Here is a 27425-nt window from a genome sequence, read left to right as displayed (position 1 = left end):
CATGGATGAACCTTGAAAAACATTGTGATAAGTGAAAGATGCCAGACACAAAAGGCCACATATTGTATTATTCCATTTATAGACATGTTTAGAATAGTCAAATCCATAAAGACAGAAAATAGATGAGTGGTTGACAGAGGCTGGGGGAGGGGAAGTGGGAAGTGATAATGATACGGGATTTTTGTTGGGGTGATGAAAGTGTTCTGGAATTAGACAAAGATGATTGTACAGCTGTGTGAAAATACTTCAGACCACCGAGTTGCACACTTTAAAATAGTGAATTGTATGGTAATTGAATTATATCTCAAAAAAATGTGATCAGAGACTAAGTTTTTATAAAAGAAGTAATGAGAGGTCGGGTAAAGAAGACTAAAGCCATGAGTTAGTGGCTGTAACTTTGAAGTTGGGGCTTGCAGTGTACGCCAAAGGGCATGGAGGATTTGGATAGAAAAAGAGGAAGTGAGTATGGCATTACGGATCTTAGGAAGGGTATAAACCAAGATACTGGTATTTGGCAGAAGAGGAAGACGTGGCAAGACGTAAGAGGAAGAAAGACAAGCTGTCTCTTGTTTCTGTGGGGCTTTTTCTAAACTGGCATATTTAACTGATTTGGCCTGCTGGGAATAACACCACTATCATTTTCCTGGAATAAATTGTGTATTCTTCTAGCCTAAGGCAGGAATTTTTTATTCCAGCCAGAAAGTAAGACCTTAGGGCTGTCTGCCACAGTACTTTTGACAGGTTACTGTAAGGTTTTTAGTTCTCAGTACGAATGTGCTTTGAGGAATTTGTTGCCATCTTTTTTGTTTGTTTTAGTTTTTAAGCAATTTTAAGTCATACAACGTATCTGATTTTGTGGTGGTTTTTATTCAGAACAAAAGTCCTTAATACTATTCCTTATTTTGGGCTACTTTACACTTTATAAAGTTCTTTCATGTGTATTGCCTCATTTAATCCTTTCACCACACCTGTGAGATAGATAGATGGTATCATCCCCCTTTTAAAGATGAAAGAGGCCACGTGATAGAGTGATGAGGAACCAGGATGGGGACACTGGAGTCAGAAAACCTAGGTTCAAATCCTGGTTCTGCCATTTACTGATCATATGTGAGTTTGGATGAGTTATTTTATCTCTCTAGATTATGTTTGCTTATGTAAAGTGGTGATTGTAAAATGCAAGAGTTTGTATTTCAATAAACTGATAAAAGTAAAATTCTTGACACATAGTAAGCCTCAGTAACTGTTATGCTGCTATTAATAGATCATGAGACTTGAGTGAGGTTAAGAAGTCCAGAGTCTCCCAGCTGGGAAGTGGTAGAACCAGCACTTAATTATAGGTGTTCTGAATCCAAGTACTGTTCTAATTGGTTTTACCAGATTTTAGTATATACTTATTATTAGACATATATTTAGAAACTTTCTGAACTTACATTTAAATGAAGACCGGAATAACCCAGATATTAATAGCACCTGAGACTTTCTGCCTTTCTTACAACAGAACTTTCGTTTCTAAACCCAGTCTTTGGCTTTAATCCACTGATACCCAGTCCTTGGCAGTTACAAACCAAATTTTGAACTATGAAGGGGAAATGACAAAGGAATGTTTGATTTAGCATAATTAACAAGACGTTAACTTGAGTATGATAAAAATAAACAATTAAAAGCAAATAACACCTGGCGGGAAACCTGGAGTAATCAAAAAGGTAACTGTCCTTAAACGATTGATAGGAAAAGCAACTATTTTCAAAGACAAATGAGAAAAGAATAGGCAGTTCACACAAGAAAAAAGTGTGACTGATAAATATTTGAAAAACAGTTTATCCTCACCAGCTAATCAAAGAAAGTTAAAATACCATAATACATTTTTATTATACAATTAACAAAATCAAAACATTTAAGCTGAAGGAAGAAAATTTAAGTTGAAAGTCTGTGCTGCTAAGGATATGATGAAATGGGACTTACATTCCTGATGAAAATGTAAATTGATAACACTATTCATTTTCATGAAGAACCTCAAAAATGTTCATAAATTTAATCTAGTTGATTCACCTAAGAATGTAACCTAAAGAAAAAAGGGGCAACACTGGGTAAAAATTTATACGCAAAGATTCATTGCAGCATTATTTGTAATAACAGAACGTTTGGACATATCCAAGCAAATAGTTAAATCATTGCACATTTATTGCAATATTTGTTTAAAAAGAGTTTTATTAAAAATTGTAATGACCTTGGGAAAATGGTGAGATAATGTTTGGAGAGGAAGAAAGCAAGATTCAAAATTGCAGCGCTGTAACCTCTAGTGTCAGGCAATAAACCCAGCCTTCAGAATAGTAGTTCATTCTGGACATTTATTGAGTAGTTCTTAAATGTCTGATATACTGACCTTCACCTACTGTAAAAATAAAATAATTTAAAAAGAAATACCCTCTTGAACCCAAATCCTCTTTCCCTTGTAGTAGTGGCCACCCCATTTCTCTATTCTTTAAGCAAACTCCTCAAAAAAATTGTCCACAACGTGATTTCCAATGTCTTACCTCCCAGTGTTTACTGAGCCTAGTCAGGCTCTTGTCCGTAGGTTATTCCACTGAAATTAGCTCGTCTCCAGTGACCTCCAGTGGTCAGTTCTCTGTCATCTTACTTGACTTGTCAGCAGCCTGTAAGAGTTGATCACTTCCTTTTCTTTGAAATATTTTTTTTCTTTGTTCCAAGAAACCACACATGTGGTTTTCCCCCCTTACTGACTGCTGCGTTTTGTCCTCCTTTGCTGGCTCCTCTACCTATAATTTTTTTTAAGTTAATATGTTGAATTACTTTTTTTTTTAATTGTGGTAAAATACACATAATATAAAATTGACCATTTTTTAAGTATATAGTTAAGTGGCATTCACATTTTTGTGAAACTGTTACCACCATCCATCTCCAGAATTTTTTTCATCTTCCCAAACTGAAACTCTGCCCATTAAATACTAACTCCCCATTCTTCCCTACCCCCAGCAACCACCATTCTATTTTCAGTGAATTTGACTACTGATTGCTCTAGGTGCTTTACTTGAGTGGAATCATACAGTATGTATCCTTTCGTGACTGACTTGTTTCACTTAATATTATGTTCTCAAGATTCATCCATGTTGTAGCATGTGTCAGAATTTTCTTTTTTAAGGCTGACTAAAATTCCATTGTATGGATAGACCACATTTTGTTTATCCATTCGTCTGTTGCTGGCCACTTGGGTAGCTTCCACTACTGGCCTGAAAAAGGCTCCTGTGAACGTGGGTGCACTACAAATATCTATGAGTCCCTGCTTTCAATTCTCTTGGGTACATACCCGGAAGTGGAATTGCTGGATCATATGATCATTCAATTTGTAATCGTTTGAGAACCACCATACTATATTTCACGTTCCCACCAGCAATGCACAAGGGTTCTAACTTTTCCACACCCACACCAACACTTGATATTTTTCTGGTTTCTTTGTTTGTTTTGTCTTGGTGATAGCCATCCTAACAGATGTGAAATGGTATCTCATTGTAGTTTTGATTTGCATTTCCCTAATGATCAGTGACGTTGAGCATTATTTCATGTGTTTATTGGTCATTTGTATATCTTTTTTGGAGAAATGTCCCTTCAAGTCCTTTGCTCATTTTTTCAAAGTAGGTTGTTAGGTTTTCTTTGTTGTTGAGTTGTAGGAGTTCTTTATATATTCTGGATATCAACCCCCTTTATCAGATACATGATTTTTAAGTATTTTCTCTAGTTCTGTGGGTTGCCTTTTTATTCTATTGATAGTGTCCTTTGGTGCACAAGAGTTTTTAAGTTTGATGTCCAATTTAATCCATTTTTTCTTTTGTTCCCTGTGCTTTGGACATCATATCCAAGAAAGCATTGCCAAATCTCATGTCATGAAGCTTTTCCCTGTTTTCTAAGAACTTTATAGTTTTGCTCTTATGTTTAGGTCTTTGATCCACTTTGAATTAAGTTTTGTATACAATGTAAGGTAAGGGTCCTTATTAATTCTTTTGTATGTGAATAACTTGTTTTCCTAACACCATTTGTTGAAAAGACTGTTCTTTCCTCACTGAATGGTATTAACACCCTGTTTAAAATTATTTGACTATTTATTAAGGGTTTCTTTCTGGGCTCTGTAGTCTACAAATTTTGATATGTTGTATTTTCATTTTCATTCTGTTCAAAATACTAATTTCCCTTTTGATTTTTTTGTTTGAATCATGGGTTATTTAGAGGTATGTTATCTATTTAGTTTACAGATATTTGGGGATTTTCCTAATGGCTTTCTATTATTGATTTCTAAGTTAATTCCATTGTGGTCAGAAAACATACTTTATATGATTTAAATTGCTTTAAATTTTTTAACATTTGTTTTATAGTCTAGATTGTGGTCTATCTTGGTAAATGTTCCATGTGCACTGGAAAATGTGTGTTTTGTTGTTGGATGAAGTATTCTGTAAATGCCAACTCGATGCAGTTGATTGATGGCGGTGTTCACTTCAGCTTGGTCCTGCTGGTTTTCTGCCTGCTGGCCGTCGTTTACTGACAGAGGTACTGCCACCTCCAGTTACAATAGTGGCTGCATCTGTTCTTGTGTTCTGTCCGTTTTTGCCTCAGGTATTTGGCTGTCTGGTTAGGTGCGCATAAACAATAGAGATTGTCCTGTCTTCTTGGAGAATTGACCCTTTATCGTTGTGTAATGCCCCTCTTTATCCCTGATAATTTTTATTGCTCTGAAGTCTCCTTTTTCTGAAATTAGTATAGTTACTCCAGCTTTCTTTTGGTTAGTGTCCGCATGGTATAACTTTTCATTCTTGGCTCAGAACTATCTAATGACTTACCAGATCCTACCAAGTAAAAACCAAAGTCCTTATCATGGCCTAAAAGTGCATATTTAGCTGTCTATTTCATCTCTTATCTCCTGCTAATGCCTTCCTCAGTGCCCTCCAGCTGGGGTGCCCTCCTTTCTTTTTATGGAATTACCCGGCATCTCAAGGCTCTTCCATTTCCTTTAGATATCCTCGCAACTCTGTTTTCTAACTTCCCATCACCTTTAGGTCTTGTTTTCAAATTACACATCTCTGTGCTCTATGAACTGCCTGTTGCCCTTTTCTGCTTCACTTTTCTCCAAAACACTTGACCAGCTGGCTTGTGCCTTTGGCAGGAGAGAGCATGACACACTGGAGGAAAGAAAAGACATGTAGTTTGGCTAGAACATGGAGAATGAGAGGGAACACGTGGTGAGGTGAAGCCCGGGTAGGAGTTAGGAACTCAACTGCAGACCCCTGTTGGCCTTGCTAACCCTTTTGGTCTTTATCCTTAAGGTTAGTAGAAAATCACTGGAGGAATTGGGGAGGAGGGTCACAGCATGATCAAATTTGTCTTTGTATAAAGATCATTCTGGTTCCATTGTGGAAAAGACAGGGTGGGGGGTAGATTGGATTTGGGAAGACCAGATGAGACGCTGCTTTAATAATCCAGGTGTAAGCTGGTGGTAGCTTAGTCCACTAGGGTTGATGTCCATACGAAGAGAATGTTTGGAACTTGTGTAGAACTTCAGACTTTATGAGAATTGGCAAGTCATGACTTTCTGACCTTCCTCAGACAGATTGGAGGTTCTCAAAGCAAACAGACTAATAAATCAGGATCCTAACCATAGTTGTCCAATGTGGCAATTTTTCATTAAAACAAAACGTTTATCTTTCTATTTGCTTTCACTTTGGGGGGGGAGGAGAAGCATGTAACTTCTTTGTTTTAGGCATGTTATATGTGCCTAATATATGTTACATTGTTTAATTATCAGAAACCAGTGAGGTGTCTTAATCCAGCTTTGTTTTGTTACAAAGGAAACTGCACATTAATGGAGTCAAATGACTTGCCCTGGTTTATACGATTTATAGAGCTTTGTTTGGGATTCAGGTGTGCCGGCAGGAAGATCTTTCCTCTCAATGAGAGGTTGTTAGTTTGGGCTCCTAGGTCTCCACTTCATCTGTGGTTTCCAAGAACTGTGGACCCTTCCATTCGATAAGGTTCAGAAGCAATAACTTAATTATGCTGGCTCCAGATTTGGGGTTCCTAATCTGACAATGCTATCCACTCTTGTCTTTTCACAATTCTACTATATTCACAATACAATTCTAGTATTGTCTATTCACAATACTACTACTAAACCAGTGATAATAGTTATTTTCCAATGGATGATATTGCCAGGTACTGTGCTGAGTGCGTTAGCTCCTTTGATGTTCACGGCAGCGTTGGGGGACTGTGTCCCTTGTTTTAAGATTAACCCTCTTTCTATTTCAAACTTCAGCCCCAGGCCTTGCCCTGCTAATGGGTGTCTCCCTACTCCAGTTTCTCATTCCTTTGTTCCATCCTTTACAATTTTTATAGGGTTTTCCCCCCCATCAAATTCTCTGCTTAGAAACCTTAGGTGGCTTTCCCCCTATGATCAGAAAGTTTCCAGTTCTTAGGATATCATGCAGGGACTTTGATAGCTTGCTGGCTTACTATTTAAACCACATTGTACTCATTCCTTTCCCCCTGCCTTTCATTGCAAATGCTCAAGCCACCTAGACTTTTCTTTTTTCTTTTTTAAATAGTTTTTTCATTAGACTCTTCAGTCTCTCAAATCTGTGCCTTTTTTCATGGAATTCCATGTTTTATAATAACTTCCTCTACCTGCACCCCTTCCTCTGCCTGACCTTCAAGAAACACATGCAAGGCACACAGTGAAAATTCTCCCTTCTTTCCATGTCCCCATATTCCTCAGTTTCCTTCCAAAGGTATTCTAAGCATATGCAAATTTCTATATACATATATGAATAGAGGCAAGTTAGCATGTTGGTTAAACAGCACGAACTCTGGAACCAGGCTGCCTGAGTTTCAATCACAGCTTCTCTTCCTAAATGTGTGGCTTGGGCAGATTACTAGTCCGTACCTCATAAGCTTTTTGTGAGCAGTCCCTGGCCCATGGTAAGCTCTCAGTAAATGTATGCTGCTGTTGTTGTTGTTATATAACAAAGCATAATACATTGAAAAGAGAATGGCATTTAAAAGCTGGAGACATAGATTTGAATATAGCCTTCTAGTTACTTTTCACCGAAGTCATTTAACCCAAGTTACACTTTGTACGGTTTCTTCATCTTTATAATGGGGATAATGATGCACAGTTTTGATTTTGATGAACTAAGAGACATAAAGGAGAGAGCTTTGTAAATGATAAAGTTTAGCTGCTATTGGTTGCATCATTTTCCTTCCCTGCCAGGGAAGTTCACAGCATTTCAGCTGGTTATAAGAAGTGAAGTAGTCTTTCAAAAATAAAGATTTCAGAAATTTAGTGACAGTGATGCCGTCTTGCTTTAGAATTTATTCTAAATTCATACTTTTTCATTAGCTATGGTTTGCTTTTGCTGTAGTCTTAAATTTTAAAATTATGATTATATAATTTATGTGGCAGTGCCATTAAGGGAATAACATTAGAGTAAATACCTCAGTGGAAATATATCAAGAGTCTAGAATTGATATACTTAGCTATACTTAGCATAAATTGGTAAACCTAATTTAGTAAACCTTATCTTTTAAGCAAAAACATTTTTTGTCTACTTAGAAAGTATTAGTCACTGCCTGTAAAATTTCCTTCATGGTTTACAAATGTTTTATTTGCCTGTGATGAAAGCAGTTGCTGAAAAAAATTCATTTTACTAACTAGATGGTAACAGATGTAAAAAGGGGTCCCTTTGATACAGTTCTTGATGATTTACTATTAATATATTGCTAAAATAGAATAAGCATTTACTCCTTTTTTTGACAGCTCATGGATCCAAGAGCACATGTTATACCCAAAGACACAGAGTATGGGATATTTTTGGATACTGGGATATCCTTTCTTCTTCTGTTAATTAGAAGCATTCCTAGCGTTCAGCCTTTAGGAGGAAAAGTTGTGGTCAGGTTCGTAAGTGGTAGAGCAGCATTCTAGCCAGGCAGTGTGGATCCTAAGTCCAGGCTTAGAAACATCTCATCATACCGCTTAGGAGGAACAGAAGGAGACTATTTGGGGAGGGGCAGGTAGGGAGGAACCTCTAGAAATGAATATAAATTAAAAAATTAAAGCTCAATAGGTAGGTTTAATAACAGATTAGACTAGCGAATTAGTGAACTGGAAGATGATCTGAAAAAAATAAAGTGACGGATGAAAGTCATGAGAAGAAAAGAGAACTGGAAAATCGCTGGTTTTCCTTGAATTCCTTTCTTCTTCTAAGTAATGGATGTATTTGTTGTTGACTGCTTTGCTTTCCAGCTACAGCTTCCATTTCACTGCTTTTCTGTGATGTATAAGATTTTTGACTATGTGACAAGGTTTCAGCAATTGAGATACAAACGAAAGTTAACGCATGCGTAGGTTTGAACCTTATAGCTATGCCTGTAAGAGGAAAGGAGGATCCCTTTCCTTCCTCTTTCTTCCTTCCCATTGACTGGAATATGTACAGGGTGATGAGCTATTTTTAGCTGTGGCCGAGGGCAGTCCTCTAAGGATGACAGAGCAGCAAGATGTAGGAGTTCCGCCCTCTTAGCCTGCTGTACCGCTAAGCTGCCACACCAGCCCTCACTGTCCCTCCCTACTGCCACGTGACAGGGAAACAAGACTTGCGTTTTGTTGAAGCTCTGGAAGGGTCTGTTACACAGCAGCCTAGTCCGTCTGTGTCCTAACTAATGTACGAAGAGCATGGGAAGATTTAACAGTTCTCTAAGCAGAATCCAGATGTGAAGAAAAATCAGGTAGAGGTAATATTTGAGATTATGATTGAGAATTTATAAAACTACAAAAAGAAACAAATTCAAGAAGTTAAATCTTAACAGGCTAAATAAAAATCTAAACCTAAGTACTTCATAGTTAAATTTGCACACAGAGATCTTAAAAATAGCCAGAGGGAGAAGACGTTACTTTCAAAAGATCTGTAATTAGGCCGATTTATTGAAAGGAAAAATTGAAGCCAAAAGACAAGAGAATAATAAGTACAGTGTGCTGAGAGTAAATAACTAAGCTAAAATACCTTTCAAGGGCGTAGGCAGCATGAAGTTCTCAGATAAATAAAAACTGAGATTTTACCATCAATAGAGCATCACTAAGACATTCAAAAAGATACACTTTAGATTGAAGGAAAGGGATCCGTGGTGGAGGGTCTGAGATACCAATCAGAAAATAAGAAAAGCTGAAAATTAAACAGCCAAGCATTCAATCTAAGTTAGAAAAAAAACAGTAAATGAAATAATAGACATAAATACAGAAATTAAAGAAATATAAAACAAGGGCACAGTGAAGGATCAACAGAGGCAAAGTTGATTCTTAAAGACTAAGAAAATTAGCGATCCTGCTAAGATTGATCAAAAAAGGAGGCATAAATAAACAATAAGAATGAAAACGGAGATATAACTACAGCTGCTACCGAGAGTGTTATAGTGGAGAGAAAAGGACATTCACTAGCACGTACCTGTTTAGGAAATCATTTCAAATGGTAGATCATTGCCTGTGCTGTCATGATAGTGTAATAATAGGAAGCCTTTCAAGACCACTTTTCACACTTGCCAAAAATTTTACTCCTGAATAAGTAAGAGGGTTGGATTAAATATTTTTATCCTTTACTTGCATTTTTGGAGAATTTCAAGGGTACCATGAATGGGATAACTGAATCAGTCATACTTTACCAAAGATTTTGATAAAGATTAATTTGGGGATAATTGATGGATAAATAGCTTTTAAAACAGAACTTGTGTTCCTTTTGAATATATGAAAAAGTTAGAAAGTGTCATTTAGTGAGGAAATGCAAGAGCCTCAGAAATTGTGGAAACCTTGTTCTTTTAAGAAATGTTACTAGTAAGTTTTTGATGCTTGTGCCAACAAGTGATGGCATAATTCTGAGAAAGATCTATGATTCAGTGTTTCCTTTTCTTTCTTTCTCTTTTAAAAAAAAAATATTGTCACCAGCCCTATAGTACATATTCACACTGTTCAGCTGAATTAAGAAACGTGCTTAGAGACGACATTGATCTATCAGGGCAAGTTTCTTATTTTCTGGAGGAGCAGTAGCAAAAATAGTAGTGGTCGTACTTTGTGGGTAGGCACTTTGAAGCACATTGTGCTAACCCGATGTGTGAGGAAGGCCTAGGTGGCCAGGCGGCTATAGGCCTGGAGAGCCACTGGTACAGGTTACAGTAGGCTCCGGGGGAGACGGGGAGAGAAAAGAATGAAATTGATAGATTATCTGACATGTTTGAGTGGAAGATTCTGCTGATAAATAATTCCAGAATAAATACAAGTTATGCAAAAAAGGAAAGGTAATGTTAATATACTACTTTGCTGTCTTGTTTAAGAGAGCTAAAATTATCATGTACCATAATAGCAATATCTAAAACTAAAAACCAAGAGATAGTAGTAGTACAAATGTCTTATTTAGAAATATGGAGAAAAGCACTCAAAGAAACAAACATTTGAAGTAGTTAGGTTAAGGGGATATATAATGACTGTTCTTTTGTTATAAGCCTTTAAGTAATGCCTGTTAATAGTGTTTATTAGCATATATTTTATTTATTTTAATTTTACTTCAAAAAAAATTTTTTTTATTGGGGAATATTAGGGAACAGTGTGTTTTTCCAGGACCCATCAGCTCCATGTCAAGTCATTTTCAATCTAGCTGTGGAGGGCGCAGCTCTCTGGCCCATGTGGGAATTGAACCGGCAACCTTGGTGTTATCAGCGCTGTGCTCTAACCACTGAGCAAACTGGCTGCTCTATTACTTTTATTTTAAGAGAAAGAGTTAAAGCTTTGGCAGAGGAGGCCAGAATGATCACAGAATTTGAAACTTTATCATTTGAAAAAGGAAAAAGGACTGCTTATTAAAAAAAGGATATGTCCTCCAGTCAAAGGGCAGAGACCCAATAAGTGGCCACTACAAAGAAACAGAGCAGTGTAAAGAACCTTCTAACAATTAGGTTATGCAGAAATGGAGTGGACTATTCTGGGAGGGTAGAGTTCGAAGGGCTAGATGACCATATCGAGAGAGATTTTTAGAGTGCATGGCCACAAAAGAAATATTTACTGTAGTTCAGGCGTTCTGTTATTAAATATTGACTTCAGTGTTTAAAACAAGGAAAAACAACACCTGCTTTTTATACGATATAAGATTTGCTACATGTAAGTTAAGTTTGTTATTTTCTAAGTCTTAAACTTTTATTATTTGTTGTTTGCAAAATTAGGGTTTAGGCGGATTTCTTTTTATCGTATTGGGGCTACTGATCTGTTTTGTCTTATTCCTGTTATCTTTTGTTTACCTTTCTTTCCTATTATTTATTTTCATTTCTAACTCTGAAGTGACCAAGTTTTTTTTGCCTGTTTTTTCTCTAGTGCTTTTTAAGTTGTAGATAACCTAGTTGTTGACATTGCATTTTTCACGTTTAGATTTTTTTCAATGTATATATTTAGAGATTCAATTTTTATCCTTTTCCCAAGCAAGAGAAAAACTTTAACATGCCTTTACTTTCTAACTCCTCCCAAACTAAAATGTTGAAATAATCACGGAGCTTTATTTCCAAATTTTTATATATATTTTACAGTGATAATTACAGTACTAGCTATAATTTTTACTGATTTATTTGCTTGCCATGATTTCTTATTCTTGTGCCCTTCTGTTTCTTGAATCATTTTTTGTTGTTGTTGAGTACCACCTCCAGTAATTTTTGATATGTATTTTTCTTATTTAGTTCTAATTGCTTATTTTCCTTCTTAATTTTTTCTTTGACTCATATTATTTAGAATTGTATTGTTTCACTTACAAACATTTTGAGATTACATAGTTATATTTTTATATTGATTGCTAGTTTAATTGCATGGCGGTTAGAATATACACTTTGTATGATTTCAGTTCTTTGAAATGAATTGCATGGCGGTTAGAATATACACTTTGTATGATTTCAGTTCTTTGAAATGTATTGAGGCCCAGCATGGTCTGTTGTAGTAAATGATCCATGTGTACTTGAAAAAAGGTGTAATTTGCAGTTGTTGGGTGTGGTGTTTTATACACACACAGTGCCAAAAAATGTATACACATTTTAAGAAAGGAAAACAATTAAAATTGTAATACTCAATATATACATACCTAACAAAAGATGAATACAAGTCACGTTTGACTTCTGCAATGACAAGAGGTGCTCGAAGTGGTTCCCATCAGCGTCCAGACACTTCTGATTACGGCGAACTACTGCGTGAGCAACGCTGACCAAAGTGTCCACTTGTATACATTTTTTCTGGCACCCCTGGTATATACACTGAGGGTGCCAAAAACATGTATACACGTTTTAAGAAAGGAAAAAAACTGTATTAAAATTGTGACACTCACTATATACCAATAACAAAAGATGAACATAAGTCGTGTAAATATTTTTTGGCACTCCCGGTATATATTTAAGTTGATTCATTATTTTGGTCAAATCTATATATCCTTACTGATTTTATTTTCCTTTTCTATCAGTTACTGAGAGTTATGTTAAAATTTTGTGATTGTGCGTTTGCCTAAAATCATGATTACATATTTGCCTACTTTTCTCTTGAGTTCTGTCAGCTTTGTTTATTTTGCCTTGTGTTTTAATTTTTTCCTATTGAATATTTATTAATGTAATTACTGATACATTTAGATAGTCTGATATGTTTCCATTCATTTTCTGTTTTTCCGTTTGTCCTTTCTTCCTTTTGTTTTTAGTTATATCATTCCAAAGTGTAGTGGCTTAAAACAATAGCCATGTATTATGGTTCCTACTTTCTTGTGTGGAATTAGGGAGTGGCTCTGCTGGGTGGATCTAGCTGAAGGTCTCTCAGAGTGTGGCAGTCAGATGGTGGCTGTCTGGAATCTTCCTGAAGGCGGATTCTTTATTCATGGTTCTGGGAGGACTCACAGAGCTAGGGCCACTCTGTCTCTTTGGTCTCTGCAAAGTGGCAGCTTTCTGGCACCTTGCCAGCCCTGGCACCCTTTCTAAAAGCTTCAGAAGCCAGACGACATCACTTCTGACTCTTAGTAAACCCACCCATATGCAAGGGCAGGGGAATGTTCTCTCTCTAGAAACTTTTTGTCTCCACTTTTGGTAGTTTGGAATTTCAACTACAATATTTTCAGTTGTGAATCTCTTTGATATTGATGATGACCGCATTCAGTGGGCACTTTAAATCTGAATCTTTCTTAATGTACCTCTTGGAAATGTCCAATTATTTCTTCCATTTTTCTGTTTGATTTCTAGACTTCCTATCAGATAGCTGCTGGACTTACCCTCCTTACCTTTTTCTTTCATACATCCCATGTCGTTTTGTTCTGCATTCTTTGGATGGGTTTAGTATATTGGTTCACTAACTTGCTTTTCAGCTGTATCCATGTTTCTCTTCAGCCTCTCTACTGAACGTCTTTTATTTACATTTCTATATCTATCATGACATTATTTAATACAGAAACTGCACAGTTCTGTGCTGTATTCAAGACATTTATACGAAGTGACATTTTGGGATTTATTTGTCCCCATAAGCTAGATATCAGTGAAAACTGACATACACGTCGTTAGTAAGCACGTTGACACTTCATCCGGTGTGAGGGCCTTTTATTCCAGCTGTGCTTCCTTTGGCAGACGGCTGTTATGTTTTTCTTTAGTACCATATTGAGGATGCCAGAGAACTTGTTTGCCAAGGAATAATCTCCTAAGGTGCAGTGTCATACAGCAGAATGGCGCAGCCTAACTCAGTGAGGTCATCATTTCTTTGCACTTACTTGAGTTGGAATTTTTACTGTTTTATACCACGTGTTTTCAGTAGAATTCTGCCGTATTGCATAACCACAGATAACCCAGGCTAAAGGTCAGACTGGCTTCATTTCTGGAGATACATTTCCAAAACTGTCTGGAATATTTTGTGCTTCTAGTGGTTCCTTCATGGACTTGAGTCTGTGATACAATGTGTTATCTTCTTCATCGTGGTTCTTTTCAATTTCTCCTTCAAATGTGAAGTGAGTTTTCCTGTTCACTGTCACTTGCTTTTGGATAATTTCTTTCACAGACAATTTAAGGCAGCATGTTTGTCCTCTTGCTGGAATATCCTCCATGCTGGCTTGTTTGACTGTCTACACCAGAAACACCTTGTGGGGGTCCCCTGCTGGGAGCTGATGCACTTCTCCACAGAGGCCGCCCTGGAGGCTGGGTAATGGGACACAGGACTTCATTCTTGGTGAGCCGCTGCTGCGGGGTTCCGCTCTGCTCACGTTTAAGGGCCAAGTACGCGGCCAGTGCACTGCCTGCTGCCTGCTCACCAAGCCCTGAACTTTAGCTTTCCTTCTTTTTTCTCTTTCTTTCTTTTTTTTTTTTTTTGATCTATTTTATTTCCTAGGTTTCCAATGTGTCTTTTACATAGACTTGGTAACTTCACAAGTTTCTTTGAGGATGTTACATTTACTTTACAGTCTTTTATAGGCCCTCTTAACTGTTTTCTTTGACTTTTGTTCTGTTGAATTTATTGCCTCTGTCAAATTGTTTTCCTCAAATCTGTGGTTAATTGTCTGCTCTTTTTGTGAATCCACATTGGCCTCTGCTATTTACAGGAGTTTATCCCCTTTCATTGTGGGAAAGGGATAGGAAGTTCTGTTGGGCTGAGTGTGCCTAGTTTTAAGAGTGTGAAGGCTAATTTATGATCTTCATTTACAAGTTCATTATGTCTGATCATTTAATCTGTATATATATCCTCCCCGGAAAGTACTAGTCTTGAGAAGAACAAGAAGAAAGTATCAGTGTGAATTCATGTTACCAAAAAAGTTGAATTTCCATTGTGATGTACTGTGAAGAACACTGTTCTTTATTTGAGAAAGTTAAATCTTAACCATGATTTCCATATTTACTTACCACCACCACCCCCACCCTGCCCTCAGCATGTTGTGGTCAGTTGTCAGTTTTAAAATATTCATGGTTTCTGTAAATATTTAAATATAACCAATTAAATAACTGCTTGTTAAGAAACTACCTTCAGTGTTCCTAATGTAAAAACATTTTTTCTCAAATTTTTTGTCACAACTAAATTTCCTTTAATAAATATTGTTTTGTAGGTTTAGTTCTGCAGGAGAAACGATTTCACTTTACGTGTTTTAAAACAAATTAGTTTACGTGTTTAAAAACAAAGTCGGGATCAATTTGTACCACAAAGACAATTAAGTGACGTTATTTTATGAAATTTAAAAGTGTAATACTTTGGCTAAAGGAAGAATGAAAAAATTGCTGTATGACTTTGGACCATAATGTTAGGGACTTGAGATTGACATAAAATGTAAACATAGCGTAGTGTTTATTCTCGTCCTCCTTATTTGTCAGGGAATCTTAACCAGAGTGAGAAACTTTCTGGTGCTGTGTCTGGAGTGCAGGGCACGAGAGATTTCCATAAAAAGGCATGGGATTTGCTTGGAAGAACATAGAGCTTTTCTAACTTGGCAGTAATGAGTTAGAACTAACCCCTTTAAAAAGAAAAGATTAATCCATGTTATTCTTTATTGGGGGAGTGTTTTCTCTTTTTTCCTTTTAAAATGTTTTCATATTTTTAAACTAGATTGTGAAAGTGTGTGTGTGTTTTCATATCTGAGCTATATCACTCTTGTATGTTCGTGTGTGCATAGATTTCCATTCATAAGACAGGGCATTTTCTATACACACATACAAAAATGGCTTCATACAAAAATGGCTTTGGAACTTGAATATCTTACCACTTGAGTTGAGGAACAGGGGCTAAGTATTTTATTGTTGCAGAATACCCAGAATAATTTGGCCGTGTCTTAGTGCTTTCCTCAAATTCTGCTGCCCTAACAGGCATTTGGGGGAGTACAAATGAGCCTCACTATATTAGGATTCCCTCTTGAAAGATACACATTTATGGAGTAGAGAACTGATGAACTCACATCTTGTTAAAATGACAGCAGTCCCCAGACTAAGCATCACTTGGGGCCTGGAAAGGGAGTTAGGATATGAGGATTTGTCTGGGTGAGATATACGCTTTTGTGTTTAACAGTATTTTTTTTCCCATTGAAATGAGAGAACCACCTGATACAGACAGAGAGGTGTAAAATGACTAGTGTCCAGCACAAACCTCTCCCACCATCCTTTTTCTCAGGTTTCCTGTCCATCTACCCCGTTTCCCCGAAAATAAGACTTAGCCAGACAATCAGCTCTAATGCATCTTTTGGAGCAAAGTTAATGTAAGACCCGGTCTTATTTTACTATAAGACTAGGTCTTATATTAATTTTTGCTCCAAAAGACATTAGAGCTGATGGTCCAGCTAGGTCTTATTTTCGGGGGAAAACGGTACTTAGTGAAATGTGGTTGTTTCTCAGGGCTCAGTTCCTAGCTTTCTTCTGTTTTCACCGATAAATGCTCCTTGTTGATCTCATCTGTTGCGGTTTCAACTACGACCATCTTTTAGAACAATTCCTAAGTCTATACTTCTAGCCCACTGGTTTCTACCGAGCTTCCACACTTGGATTTTTAAATATATGTCAGATATCTCTACCTGCTTTCCCACAGGAGTTTCAAAGTTGATTTTGGGCAGAAAGTATTAATTTTCCTTTTAACCCTCTTTTTGTATTTCCTGTCTTAATGAGAGGTATGCTATCAGCAACCTAATTTGTCCAAGCTAAATATCTAGGACTTATCTTCAACTCTTCTTTATTCTCCTTAATTATAACCTCCAATCAGCTATGGCGTCCTCTCAGTTTTACGTTTAGAAACCAGTGTCCCCTCTTCAGCTTACTCCTCCTGTACAGGCCATTGCCTACCAGAGCCGTTACAGTAGCTCCCTAACTATTCTCCCTGCATCGATCTCTCATTCCTTCAGTCCATTATATGTACTGTTGCCAGTTATCTTTCCAGAATATATAGCTAACTATATTACTTTTTTTGAAAAAAAATGACTGTTTTCTTCTCCCTACTGCTTACTAGATAAGCTGTAAAGTCTTTTAACGTGGCAAATGCCTTTGCGAGCACAACCCAGTCTCCATACCTTCTTTTTAAACCCTGTGTTCTAGCCACACTGAGCTCTGTGGTAATCCCTGGATCTTCTCTACTCATGGTTTACAGTATTTGCTCAAGCTGAAGTTTCCTCTGCTCAGAATGCCCTTCCCTGCATACCTGGAACTTTCCTATTCAGTTTTTCACTTAGCTCTTATGTAACTTGCATTGAAAAACTATCCTGTACTCTCTCTCGTCTGTTTCTCCATCCCTCCCCAACCCTTTAGTTTTGTCTCTGTAATTACTTCACATCATATGGTACTTATTTTTCTTCCTCTAGGAGCTGCTTGAAGATGGGAAACATATACTTTCATTTTTGTGTCCCTGGCACCTGGGAGGTGCTTTGCTAATGTTTGATTCAGAACAACAACCGTACTTGCCATCGTGTTACATAGTCTACTTTACCCTCACTATGTTTCTTACTAGTTTGCGCTGCTATAACAAATTACCACTGACCGAGTGGCTTAAACAGCAAGTTTATTTTTCACAGTTCTAGAGGCAGGGAAGTCCCAGATCAGGACCCTGGCAGATGAGGCGTCCGGTGAGGACTGGCTTCCTGCCTTGTAGATGGCTGTCCTGTGTCCTCACCCGGCGAGAGCAGAGAGGAGCAAGCGCTTGGGTCTCTCATGAGGGCACTGATCCCATCAGGAGGGCTCAGCCATTGTGACAGTATCTAATACTGATTACCTCCCAAGGCTCCACCTCTTAATACCATTGAATCAGGGGAAGGCTTTCGACATAAGAATTTGTGGGGGACACATTCAGTTCATAACACCATGTATGTAATTGGCATTCTGAGAAATTTCCTCTTTTTTCCCATTGAATTTTCTTAAATTCTGTTCAGCTATAATTTACATGTAATAAAATGAACCTATTTTTAAATGTACAGTTCAGTAAGTTTTGATAAATATATACACCCGTGTAACAACCGTCACAATCAAGGTACAGGCCATTTTCATCACCCTATAAAGTCCCCTTATGCTCCTTTATTGTCATCACCCCTATCCCACCACCACTGGTCCCAAGCAGCTTTCTGGCACTGTAACTTAGTCCATCTTTTCCAGAATTTTATCTAAGTGGAATCATGCAGTATTCACCCTTTTGTGTCTGGCTTACTTTACTTAGTTTATTTTTGAGATTCATCTATGTTGTTGTCGCTAATAACAGTTCATTCCTTTATGGTCTTAAGTTTCTGTCTTTTATCATTTTATCATTTTCATCCACCTGAAGAACTTCCTTTGTTTTTTAAAAGTGTTTACTGGTGAACTGTTTCCCCCAGCTTTTTTTTTTTTTTTCCAAATTGGAAAGAAATATTTCACTTTCATTTTTGAAGAATATTCATTGTATTTAGCATTCTTAGTTGGCCTCTTGGAGGAATGTTTTCTTCTCTTGTTTAGCTTCTTGAAAAGTCTAAATTCTTAAATTTCTCTGTATCTAAACTTTTTTCTCTTGCTTCTTGTAAGATTTTCTTCTTTTGACAACTTTTCAGGAATTTGATTACTGCCTCTTGTACTTTTCTTTGTATTTATACTGATGAGAGGGTTTTTTGAGTTTCTTGAATCTGTTGATTTATATTTTTTTTATCAAATTTGGAAACTATTTTGATAGCATGTTGTTCTGTGGTTCTCATTTTCTTCTTTTCTCCCTCCCCTTCTCCACCTTCTCCCCACTTTTTACCCTCTTCCTCGTTACCTTTTTTCTATCTGCATATTAGTTCCTCTGAAATTTCCTTCTGCGATATCTAATATACTATTAATCTCACCCAGTAATATTTCCATTGCAAGTATTTTTTTGAACATAGAAGTTGGTTTTGGTTCTTTTTTATGTGTGCCATTTCTGTCCTCATTATATTTTCCTTTAAATCCTTGAGCATATTTATAATAGCAGTTTTAGAGTCCTTACATTATCTCATTTCTAGGACTGTTACAACTGATTCATTTCACCCTGGTTTCAGGTCACATTTTCTTTCTTCACATGTCTACTAATTTTTTATTGGATGCTACGGACATTGTAAATTTTACATTGTTGAATGATGGATTTATTTTTCTTTTAAAGAATTTTGGATGTCGTTCTGACAAGCAGTTGAGTTACCTATGGATTGGCTGTATCTTTTTGAGGCTTGTTTTTAAACTTTGTTAGGAAGCATCTAGAATATCTTTTACTCTAGGGTATGTTTACCACTGCTACTTGAGTATGAATCTTCTGGGGTTTCAAGTGAATTAATTGCCTGTTTTTCAACAAGGAGGACTTTTCTGATCAGAACTCCCAATATTTCCTAGCACTCTGGGAATTGTTCAGCTTGTAGATCCCTATTAATTCTTTGCCTTAACTCCTGGAGTTCCATCCTGCATACCCAGCTTACTGATTGGCCAGACTCGAGTGGACCCCTGTGTAGATTTCTGGAATTTTCTGTGCATAACTCCCTGGTCTCTGGTATGCTTCTGGCCTCTGCTTGAATTCTTCCTCCCTGCGCCCCAGTCGGGAAAGTGGAAAGTGCCTGCAAGCGCAAAGCCAGGGCGGTTGTAGGTCTCACTTCACTTCCTTCCCACCTGTCAGAGCTCACAGTCCTATGTGGCTATTGTCCAACGTCTGAAAACAGTGGTTTCCATATATTAATATTTTGTTTGCTCTTGTAGCGGCATGGAAAGTTCCATCAGAGCCATTGGAAACTCTTTCCTGCCCTTTTACTTTTTAGGATAATCATAGAGATACAAAATAAAGTTTATACTCACTTTTTTTCTCTCTAGCAATTTCGGCCTTATGGAGTATATGACTGATACGTACCTATAAAGTTTTAACAATTGTATCCATAATTGCCATTCGTATCCTAATAATTTTTGAGGTAACAATTTACATGGTTCAGCTCTGATACAATAATGAAAAAAATAGTATAGAATTACTATATGGTGTTTTAAGCAAATAGCATGTATTAAAGCTCATGAATGAACTTTTCAAAAAAGTACTTAAGTTGTTTAAATAATAGCTTCATAAATAATCGGGTTGATGATTGTAGCTGTCACTATTAGTGTTAAGCATCTTATTTTCTGATCAAACAGTCCTAGAAGTAACATGAACGGGCTGATTGATGCTGGTCAAAGGTGGTCGTTAATGAATTAAAATGCTGGCAGCTGTCCTACAAACTGAGGTTAAATGCGCGTGGTTTTGCTGGGTAGCCTCTGTCTTCCCTTTGTCGTCTTAAGGGGACAAGCAAACAAAAACCAAAATCTCATATTATTTCATGTAACATTGTGCATTCTTAGGCTAATCTTAGCATCCTTATTAATTTTTTATTTTTATTTTTTGTTTTTCAGATTGTCAGTATTTAAACAGACCCCATCATGCGTGAGTACAAGCTAGTGGTCCTTGGTTCAGGAGGCGTGGGGAAGTCTGCTCTGGTAAGTCAGCCTCCCGGCTAGAACTAATTAGGATAAGGCAAGAAGAACATTGGTGGTGTCTTCTTGCTTTGAAACTTATAGTCACTAAAGAGAAAAGGTAGCAGTATGCCTCGTATCAAGCCCAGAGGGGACAGGATTCAGTCAGTAACCACGAGTGTGTAGGTTGGTAATGGCGGCTCATCCATTTTTTCACTTATCAAATATTTATTGTCTACCGACTGTGTATCAAGCACTAGTGTTCGTGATTCAAGAGGAATAAGATTGTTCTCATCTTTAAGAAACTTAACATTCCAGTGGAGGAGACTTATTATTACAGATACCAGTGGAGTAATTCCTACCCTACCCACACCCCAGACTAAGTGGAATGAAGGTTATTTTTTGTATTTGTGCTGTATTTATCTAATAAATATTTATTGAGCTTCTGCAATGTCAGACTCTAGGATTACAACCATCATAGTGAACAAAAACCATGATGGTCCCTTGTGGAGCTTACATTTATCGTGGAGGGCGTGTGATAAACACACAGTTAAAACAAGGAACTACTTGATTACAATTATGAGAGAGAGACTTTGAAAGAAAAGTACAGATTGTTAAGAGAGGCTCCGATGACAAGGGCATTAAATTATCATTTAAACAGCTAAGAGAAAGGTCGCCATCGCTGGGGCACGTGGGGGAAATGAGGGGAGACGCAGGCAGGGGCCAGATCCTGAGCTGAAGACTATGTAAGACCTTGGAACTTATTTCTAATGACTTTGAGAAGCCATTGAAGGTAGGGTTGGAGGTTGGCAGGCGGAGGACAATTGAATATGTTTTAAAGAGAGCACTTTGATTGCTGTGTAGAGCACGTTAGACAAGAGACAATTGATGCGAGGGACAAATTGGGAATGAATGCAGTACCCAGGTTGTTTGTGGAAGCTCACATTAGGGCCATGACAGTGAGGAAGAGAGAAGTAGATGTTTGGAGAATGAAATGGGAGGTAGAGCTGACGTAACTCAGTGCTGGATTGATGTGGGGACAAGGAGAGAAGGAGCTGTCGGGTGACTCCCAGATTTCTAGCTGAACTGAAGTCATGGCGGCACCATTCAGCAGAAGGGAAACACTGAAGGATGAGCAGATGTGAGAGTGAAAATCAAGTCATGTCAGACTTCATATTTGTGAGATAGTCAAGTAAATACATCAAATAAACAGTTGTGTCCTCGAGATAATAGCTTAGAGAAACTTGTGACATGATTTAGGGTGCCATAGATATATATCAATAGTATTTAATTTTGTGAGAATTACATTTCTGTTGGAGTGTAAATTAGTACCTCTGTGGTGAATGTTTGAGAAAATCTGTCATTCTCAATGCATGTAACGTTTAATTGAGCAAGTCCATTTCTGGAAATCTATCCCACACAAAGTTCACATCCCTGACAAAATGACATGGTCAGGGATATCCAGTGCAACATTCTTTACAGTGGCAAGAGCTTTGAAACAACCTAAATGCCTACTAGTAGGGGCTAGTTAAGTTTTTAATACCTATTTTGAGTAGACTGCCGTATAACGATTAAAAACAATATAGCAGCTCTACATACATAGATGTGTAATGATACCCAAGGTGTATTGTTTAGGGAGGAAAAAGTACCACTGTGTTTTATAAAAGGGGGGAAATGTTATAAAATGTAGACTGTCTCTGCAAGGTTAAATAAGCTACCGATAACAGTTACTTCCTTGGGAGTGGAATTGGGTAGCTGGGAACAATGGTGGTAGGTAGGGATAGTTACCATTGCATACTCTTTTGTCTTTTGTATTTTGTCCTATGTCCATGAATTACCTTTTCAAAAACACAAATAAAATAATGAAAAATAAAACTCCATAGGAATAAATGAGGTTGTCTAGAGAGAGACTGGAGAAAGAAGAGAAGAACTCAGGCCTGAGTTCTGAGTACCTCTCAACCTTTAAAAAGTAGGTAGGTAGGATTAAAGGACCCACCATAGAAGAATATGTCTTGTACTTGAATGTCAAGAATGTGTCTTTACTTGACAGCCACATAAAGAAATGGAAAAGGATGATATGGGAGCATGGAGAGAACCAGCTGGGCTTGACAAAAGCAGCTTCAGTATGGTGATGGTGCCGTAACCGTCATGGGGGAGGTTGAAGAGTCCACAGAGAGAGCTAAGGAAATGGAACCACCATGGCAGACCGCTGAAGCTTGATTATAAGCAGGAACAGAGTATGGGGCAGAAGCTGGAGGGATCGTGGAGTTATGTAAGGGAGGTTTTTGTTTTAGGGTGAGACATAGTAGAGCATGTTTGTATGCTGGAGGCAGTAATCCAGTGGAGAGGAAACATACAGGAGAGGGAGGGAATAATCTTTACAGAAAAGACAATAGGTGAGGAAGGAAGAAAAGGATTCGGTAGGAAAACCCAAAGGAATAAAGTGAAAGTGTGTGAATGAATGAAATGTCCCTGAGAGGATGAGATTCGGAGAAGTAATGAAAGATTGCTTTTAGTAAGAAAGAAGTGAGAAGTATGGTATTGTTTCTCATTTTTGCAAGTCTCTTCTAGAAAGCACTTGGGTTCTCACACCTGCTTCCGTATCCAATTTCTTGCTATAGCACGTGTTATATACACCCTTTGGAAAATTCCATTGTAAATTTGTGAGTGAGTGCATCTTGGTATTATTAGGAAAATAGTTTTTTTTCCTAAACCTCTGCCCTAAATCATATGAGAACCTCTGTTCTAGTCTAAAGCATATTAGGAAGATTTTCATAATTATATGTAGTGCTAAGATGAGGTGATTAGATCTTTGATAAAAATAAAGTTTTGATGTGATTATATCCCGAGTTTCCTTTAAAGAATAAGAGTTTAATAGGAGAAAGAACTTAGAAGTTTACTACATTCAAGTGAATCTCTTTAACTCCAGCTGAAATCATGTATAAAATACGCCTATGGGTAACTTGAGGTATAAATGATCTCCGCCTACTTGACCTCAGTCTACATTCTTGCCCTTGCATTTAGGCAACAGTGTACCAGACCCTGTTTTAAACCTGTCAGGAAACAGTGAGCAATCACCTTCTGTACTTCTTTTCATTTACCAAATGATAAATGCCTAGTTTCTAGTTTGCTTACAGAAATCCTAGAGATAAAAGGAGATAATCTGAAAAAAGACAAGTAGGCAATGGTTTCCAATGAAGAGAAGAACAAGGCTGTAGAATCAGGAAGAAAGTGTACATTGGAATCTCAGCTGGCAAATGGGAAAAACAACTACTTTCGGGGTGAACATGAAATTGGAATGTGATTATACATTTCATAAATTCTATGAATTTTACTCCTAACTGTTGAACTACTTCTAACTTTTAAAGTCTTGAAAACTTTTGTCTATGTCTTTTGAGGGCATGAGATAAAAGTTACTGTAAAAATATACAGGAGTAATAGTTACTGATAAATTTTCATTTTTCAATAAATTAGAATCTCTGTCCTTAATTGTATCTTCGTTATATTTTAAAACTTCATATAGTGATTATTTCAGTGTAATGTCAGTGGCAGCACTGCTAACAGTTTTTAACATGATCACTCCCTTTCATAATAAGGGTACTCTCAGTTATGGGTGTGTCCTTATTGAAAAATAGTGATACTTTATATCTGCATGTTTACCCAGAGTTTTCACATAATTTCATTTAATCTTGACCACATTGTGAGGTTAAATAACATGGACAAGGGGTTGATTTTTCTTTTAAGTCCTTAACTTTTCTTTGCCTTTTTTTCTTTTCTAGACAGTTCAGTTTGTTCAGGGAATTTTTGTTGAAAAATATGACCCAACGATAGAAGACTCCTACAGAAAGGTAAAGTGTGAAACTTGTATGCACGTGCTTACAAGTAGTTCCTTAGGACTTTAAAACTTGATCCATGGGATTGCTTTTTTAGAAATAGTTTTGAGAAATGATACAAATGTTCTATATCTGTTTTTAAAAGTTTCACCAAGGCAAAATATTTCTCAGAATACTCCTTAGCTGCAGAGAGCTATGTGTTCTGTTACTGATAATCTGTTCTTCAATACTTATTTTCCTGGTAAGGAATCTTTTTCGTGGTAGAAAACTGCATGTAGTTAGGTAGGTAAATTTTTAGGTAAATTAGTAGGTAAATTTTTGATGAACTTTTTGTGAACTAAAATTAAGATCACTTTTATGCTTGAAGTTTTCCAGTGACTGAAAATTTTTGTTTATATTCAGTTGTGTAATAACTTTAACGATATTTCTGCTTCAGACTATAAGAAATTAGTTGTTGGATTTCGTATGATACTGTCACAGTGGATACATGTGACTGCATTTGTCACCACCCATAGAATAAGGCCGTCACAGAAAGTGTGGACTTCGGATGATAAGGACGTGTCTGTCCGTGTAGGCTCGTCTGCTGACAGATGTGCCTCCCACTCGGGTGGGATGCTGACAGTGGGGGAGGCAGCGAGGGGCAGGAGAAGAGCGGGTGGACCTAAAGCTGCTCGAGAAAGTCACATTTATTTAAAAGGAAAAAGTTGGTCTTAACAAAAATTACTATTTTACTTAATTACAAGACTAGCTAGAATTGTGGAGAATTTTCATGATTTCGTTTCCCAAATATTTTATGGGGGTGAGGGAGGGGCGAGAGACATTATTATAAAAAAGACTAATGGCCAGTGATATACAAAAAGAGAGAGAGAGAGAGAAAGGAAAGAGAGAAAGGGAAGATGGAGAAAGAGCGAGAATGGGAGAGAGAGAGAGAGAGAGAGAGAGAGAGAGAGAGAAATTAAGGAAGAAATTAAGTTCGTCAAGCATTAAGCCATAGTGGAGGAGCAGTTTTATTGTCTGCAAGTGGGATACAAAATTGTGCTCTGGATACACCGAGAAACTACAGGCCTAATTATTGAATCAGGGCATTGAGCGCGCCCATTTACAGACTGGGCAGATTACACATTAGTGCCCTGTGAGCGGTGGGCAGTGAGTTTGTGTCTGCCGGTCGTGCCCCTCATCAATCCATGACCTGACCCAGAAGCAAGAGTTTAAAATAGCCCTTAGGTTAATTTTAGAAGACTGTTGCATTACTAACATTTCCCAAAAGTAAGTTGCTGGTTAAAGCTTGAACCACAAACAGAGATCTGTACCTGGAATGCTGAAGACGGAACACTTTTCTCAGGCCCTTCTTTTGTTAGACATTTTCCACACGGTGGATAGTTGATATTTTCTTTAGGCCAACCATGTCTTCTTTTATAAAACACTGGGAAAATAGAATTCAGTGTATAAAATGTCAGCTTCTGCACGCAGCTTTTCCAAAGAAGTACCTTTTTCTTAAAGTCTTAAGGACTGTATGAGTTCAGTGTTACTCATTTTAGCACTTCTGCGTTCCCTTTTTCTCTTAAATTTTCCCTGTGTATTAAATTTGGATTGTGACATATTTCAGTAAAACTTTGAACAACTTGAACTTGGTAAGTTGGCAACATTTGCTTTACCCCAAAAACTTTGTCTACATTTTGAGCTATTTAATATGTTTGGGCTTTATTTTCTCCGAAGATAATATAAATATACATATTTTACACATTTTTTCCTATTAAGACTATATATCTATTTGTTGCAGTTTTTCTTAAGTCACAGTATATGACCATTTCCCTTCTAATAATAACAAAAATCATTACTTCAGGGTTTACAGTGGTCAGAAAATAGCGAAACTCAGCATGAACAACCCTGGCTTTCATAATATTAATAGAACGTTCCTGAGACCTTCTGTCCTTAATTATAGAACCACGTTAAGTCTCAACCAGTACAGCAAGCAAACTGCTGAAGAAAGGCTCTGTAGTCGTTATAGGTACTTGGAGTGAAGAGGTGGGAGGAAAACAGACTGACATTTTGATGTTACTTTTTCTTTTTTTATTTCTCCCCCTTCCCCCCGCAACAGCAAGTTGAAGTAGATTGCCAACAGTGTATGCTCGAAATCCTGGATACTGCAGGAACAGTAAGGATGTTTTCTCTTTTTCATAGATTTGAATTTGTAAATAGATTTTGTCATCTGAATAATTCCTCTGGGTAAAAGTAATTATTCTGATGAAGAACAAATTCCCTAAATGTAGGGCTTCTTAAATTTTTTATGTTCATGAAAACCATCTAGGACGCACCTAATGGCCCACATAGCACCATTTAATCGTATTTTGAGTTTACCTGTAGAATCTGTGTGTGATTTAGGTAAGGATGATGCTATTACTGCTTTCCCTAGTAATTGTATTACCACCCTAATCTCTTTCTTACACATCCCACTCTCCACTCACCACCTCTTGTTGTTCCATCTTGCTTCCTTTCTTACTATCAGCTTCCCTGGAGCCTGCAGTCAGTTTATCCTAACATCTTTAATTATCCATCATATCCTCAACCCCCTCTTCACACAGCTTTAATCCATGGTCTGTCATTATGATCAAGCCCCTGCATGTATTCTCAACTCCCTTGACTTTGCATTAACCTTTGACCCAGTTAGTTGATCACTATCTTCCTGTGTAAAAATTTTGAATTCATTTGGCTTCCAGAGAACAGCAACTTGCATGGTTTTCTGCCTGCATCAGGGGTTATTCTCAAGTCTCCTTTCCAGATTAGCCTTCATCTCCCCAACCTCTTAATGATGAAGAGCCTCAATGGTTCAGAACTTGGACTTCCCTTTTCTAACAACACTACCTTGGAGGTCATCTTTAGTAGCATGAAAATAATTTATACATAGGATCATATACAAAAGATCTGTATATGAAAAGGAATTCTACCCAGTTTTTCAAAATCACACAAAAGCAAATTAAGATGGTTAAGATCTTCTTTCTAATTGTAGTTTACTGTCATTGTTTCTAGTCATGTAAGTAGCATTCACCGTGGAGTTTCTAGAAACCATGTATTATGTCTTATGTTTACTGTCATGATAGCATGGAATAAAAAAATCAGTAGCTGAATTGTGATTCTGATTTAATTTGTTTC

General features: G+C 37.2%; 1 protein-coding gene and 1 pseudogene across 17 annotated transcripts in view; one reads left to right on the top strand and one right to left on the bottom strand.

Annotated features, from left to right (window-relative positions):
- Nucleotides 1-27425, top strand: part of RAP1A (RAP1A, member of RAS oncogene family) — a 72245-nt gene that overhangs the window by 32441 nt on the left and 12379 nt on the right. For 11 of the 16 annotated variants that reach the window (XM_081025027.1, XM_081025041.1, XM_081025036.1 and 8 more), the window contains 3 exons: nucleotides 20383-20466; nucleotides 24222-24290; nucleotides 26374-26430. In XM_081025027.1, the coding sequence (XP_080881153.1) occupies nucleotides 20410-20466; nucleotides 24222-24290; nucleotides 26374-26430 (183 nt within the window). In that variant the 5' untranslated portion in view covers nucleotides 20383-20409. Of the gene's footprint in view, nucleotides 1-200; nucleotides 4558-8620; nucleotides 8788-11503; nucleotides 14258-20382; nucleotides 20467-24221; nucleotides 24291-26373; nucleotides 26431-27425 lie in introns of those variants that run through there. The other 5 variants (XM_081025032.1, XM_081025030.1, XM_081025028.1 and 2 more) reach the window with 5 other exon arrangements.
- LOC308487255 (latexin-like) lies at nucleotides 13639-18780 on the bottom strand (annotated as a pseudogene). The gene is made up of 2 exons: nucleotides 18764-18780; nucleotides 13639-14246 (listed from the first exon to the last, which is right to left on the bottom strand). The product of its transcript is annotated as a latexin-like (transcript).

Source organism: Rhinolophus hipposideros (genome assembly GCF_964194185.1).
Source record: "Rhinolophus hipposideros genome assembly, chromosome: 19".
Lineage (NCBI taxonomy): Eukaryota > Metazoa > Chordata > Mammalia > Chiroptera > Rhinolophidae > Rhinolophus > Rhinolophus hipposideros.
The sequence above is the reverse complement of the archived record's forward strand: the minus strand, read 5'-3'. Positions and strand labels throughout refer to the sequence as shown.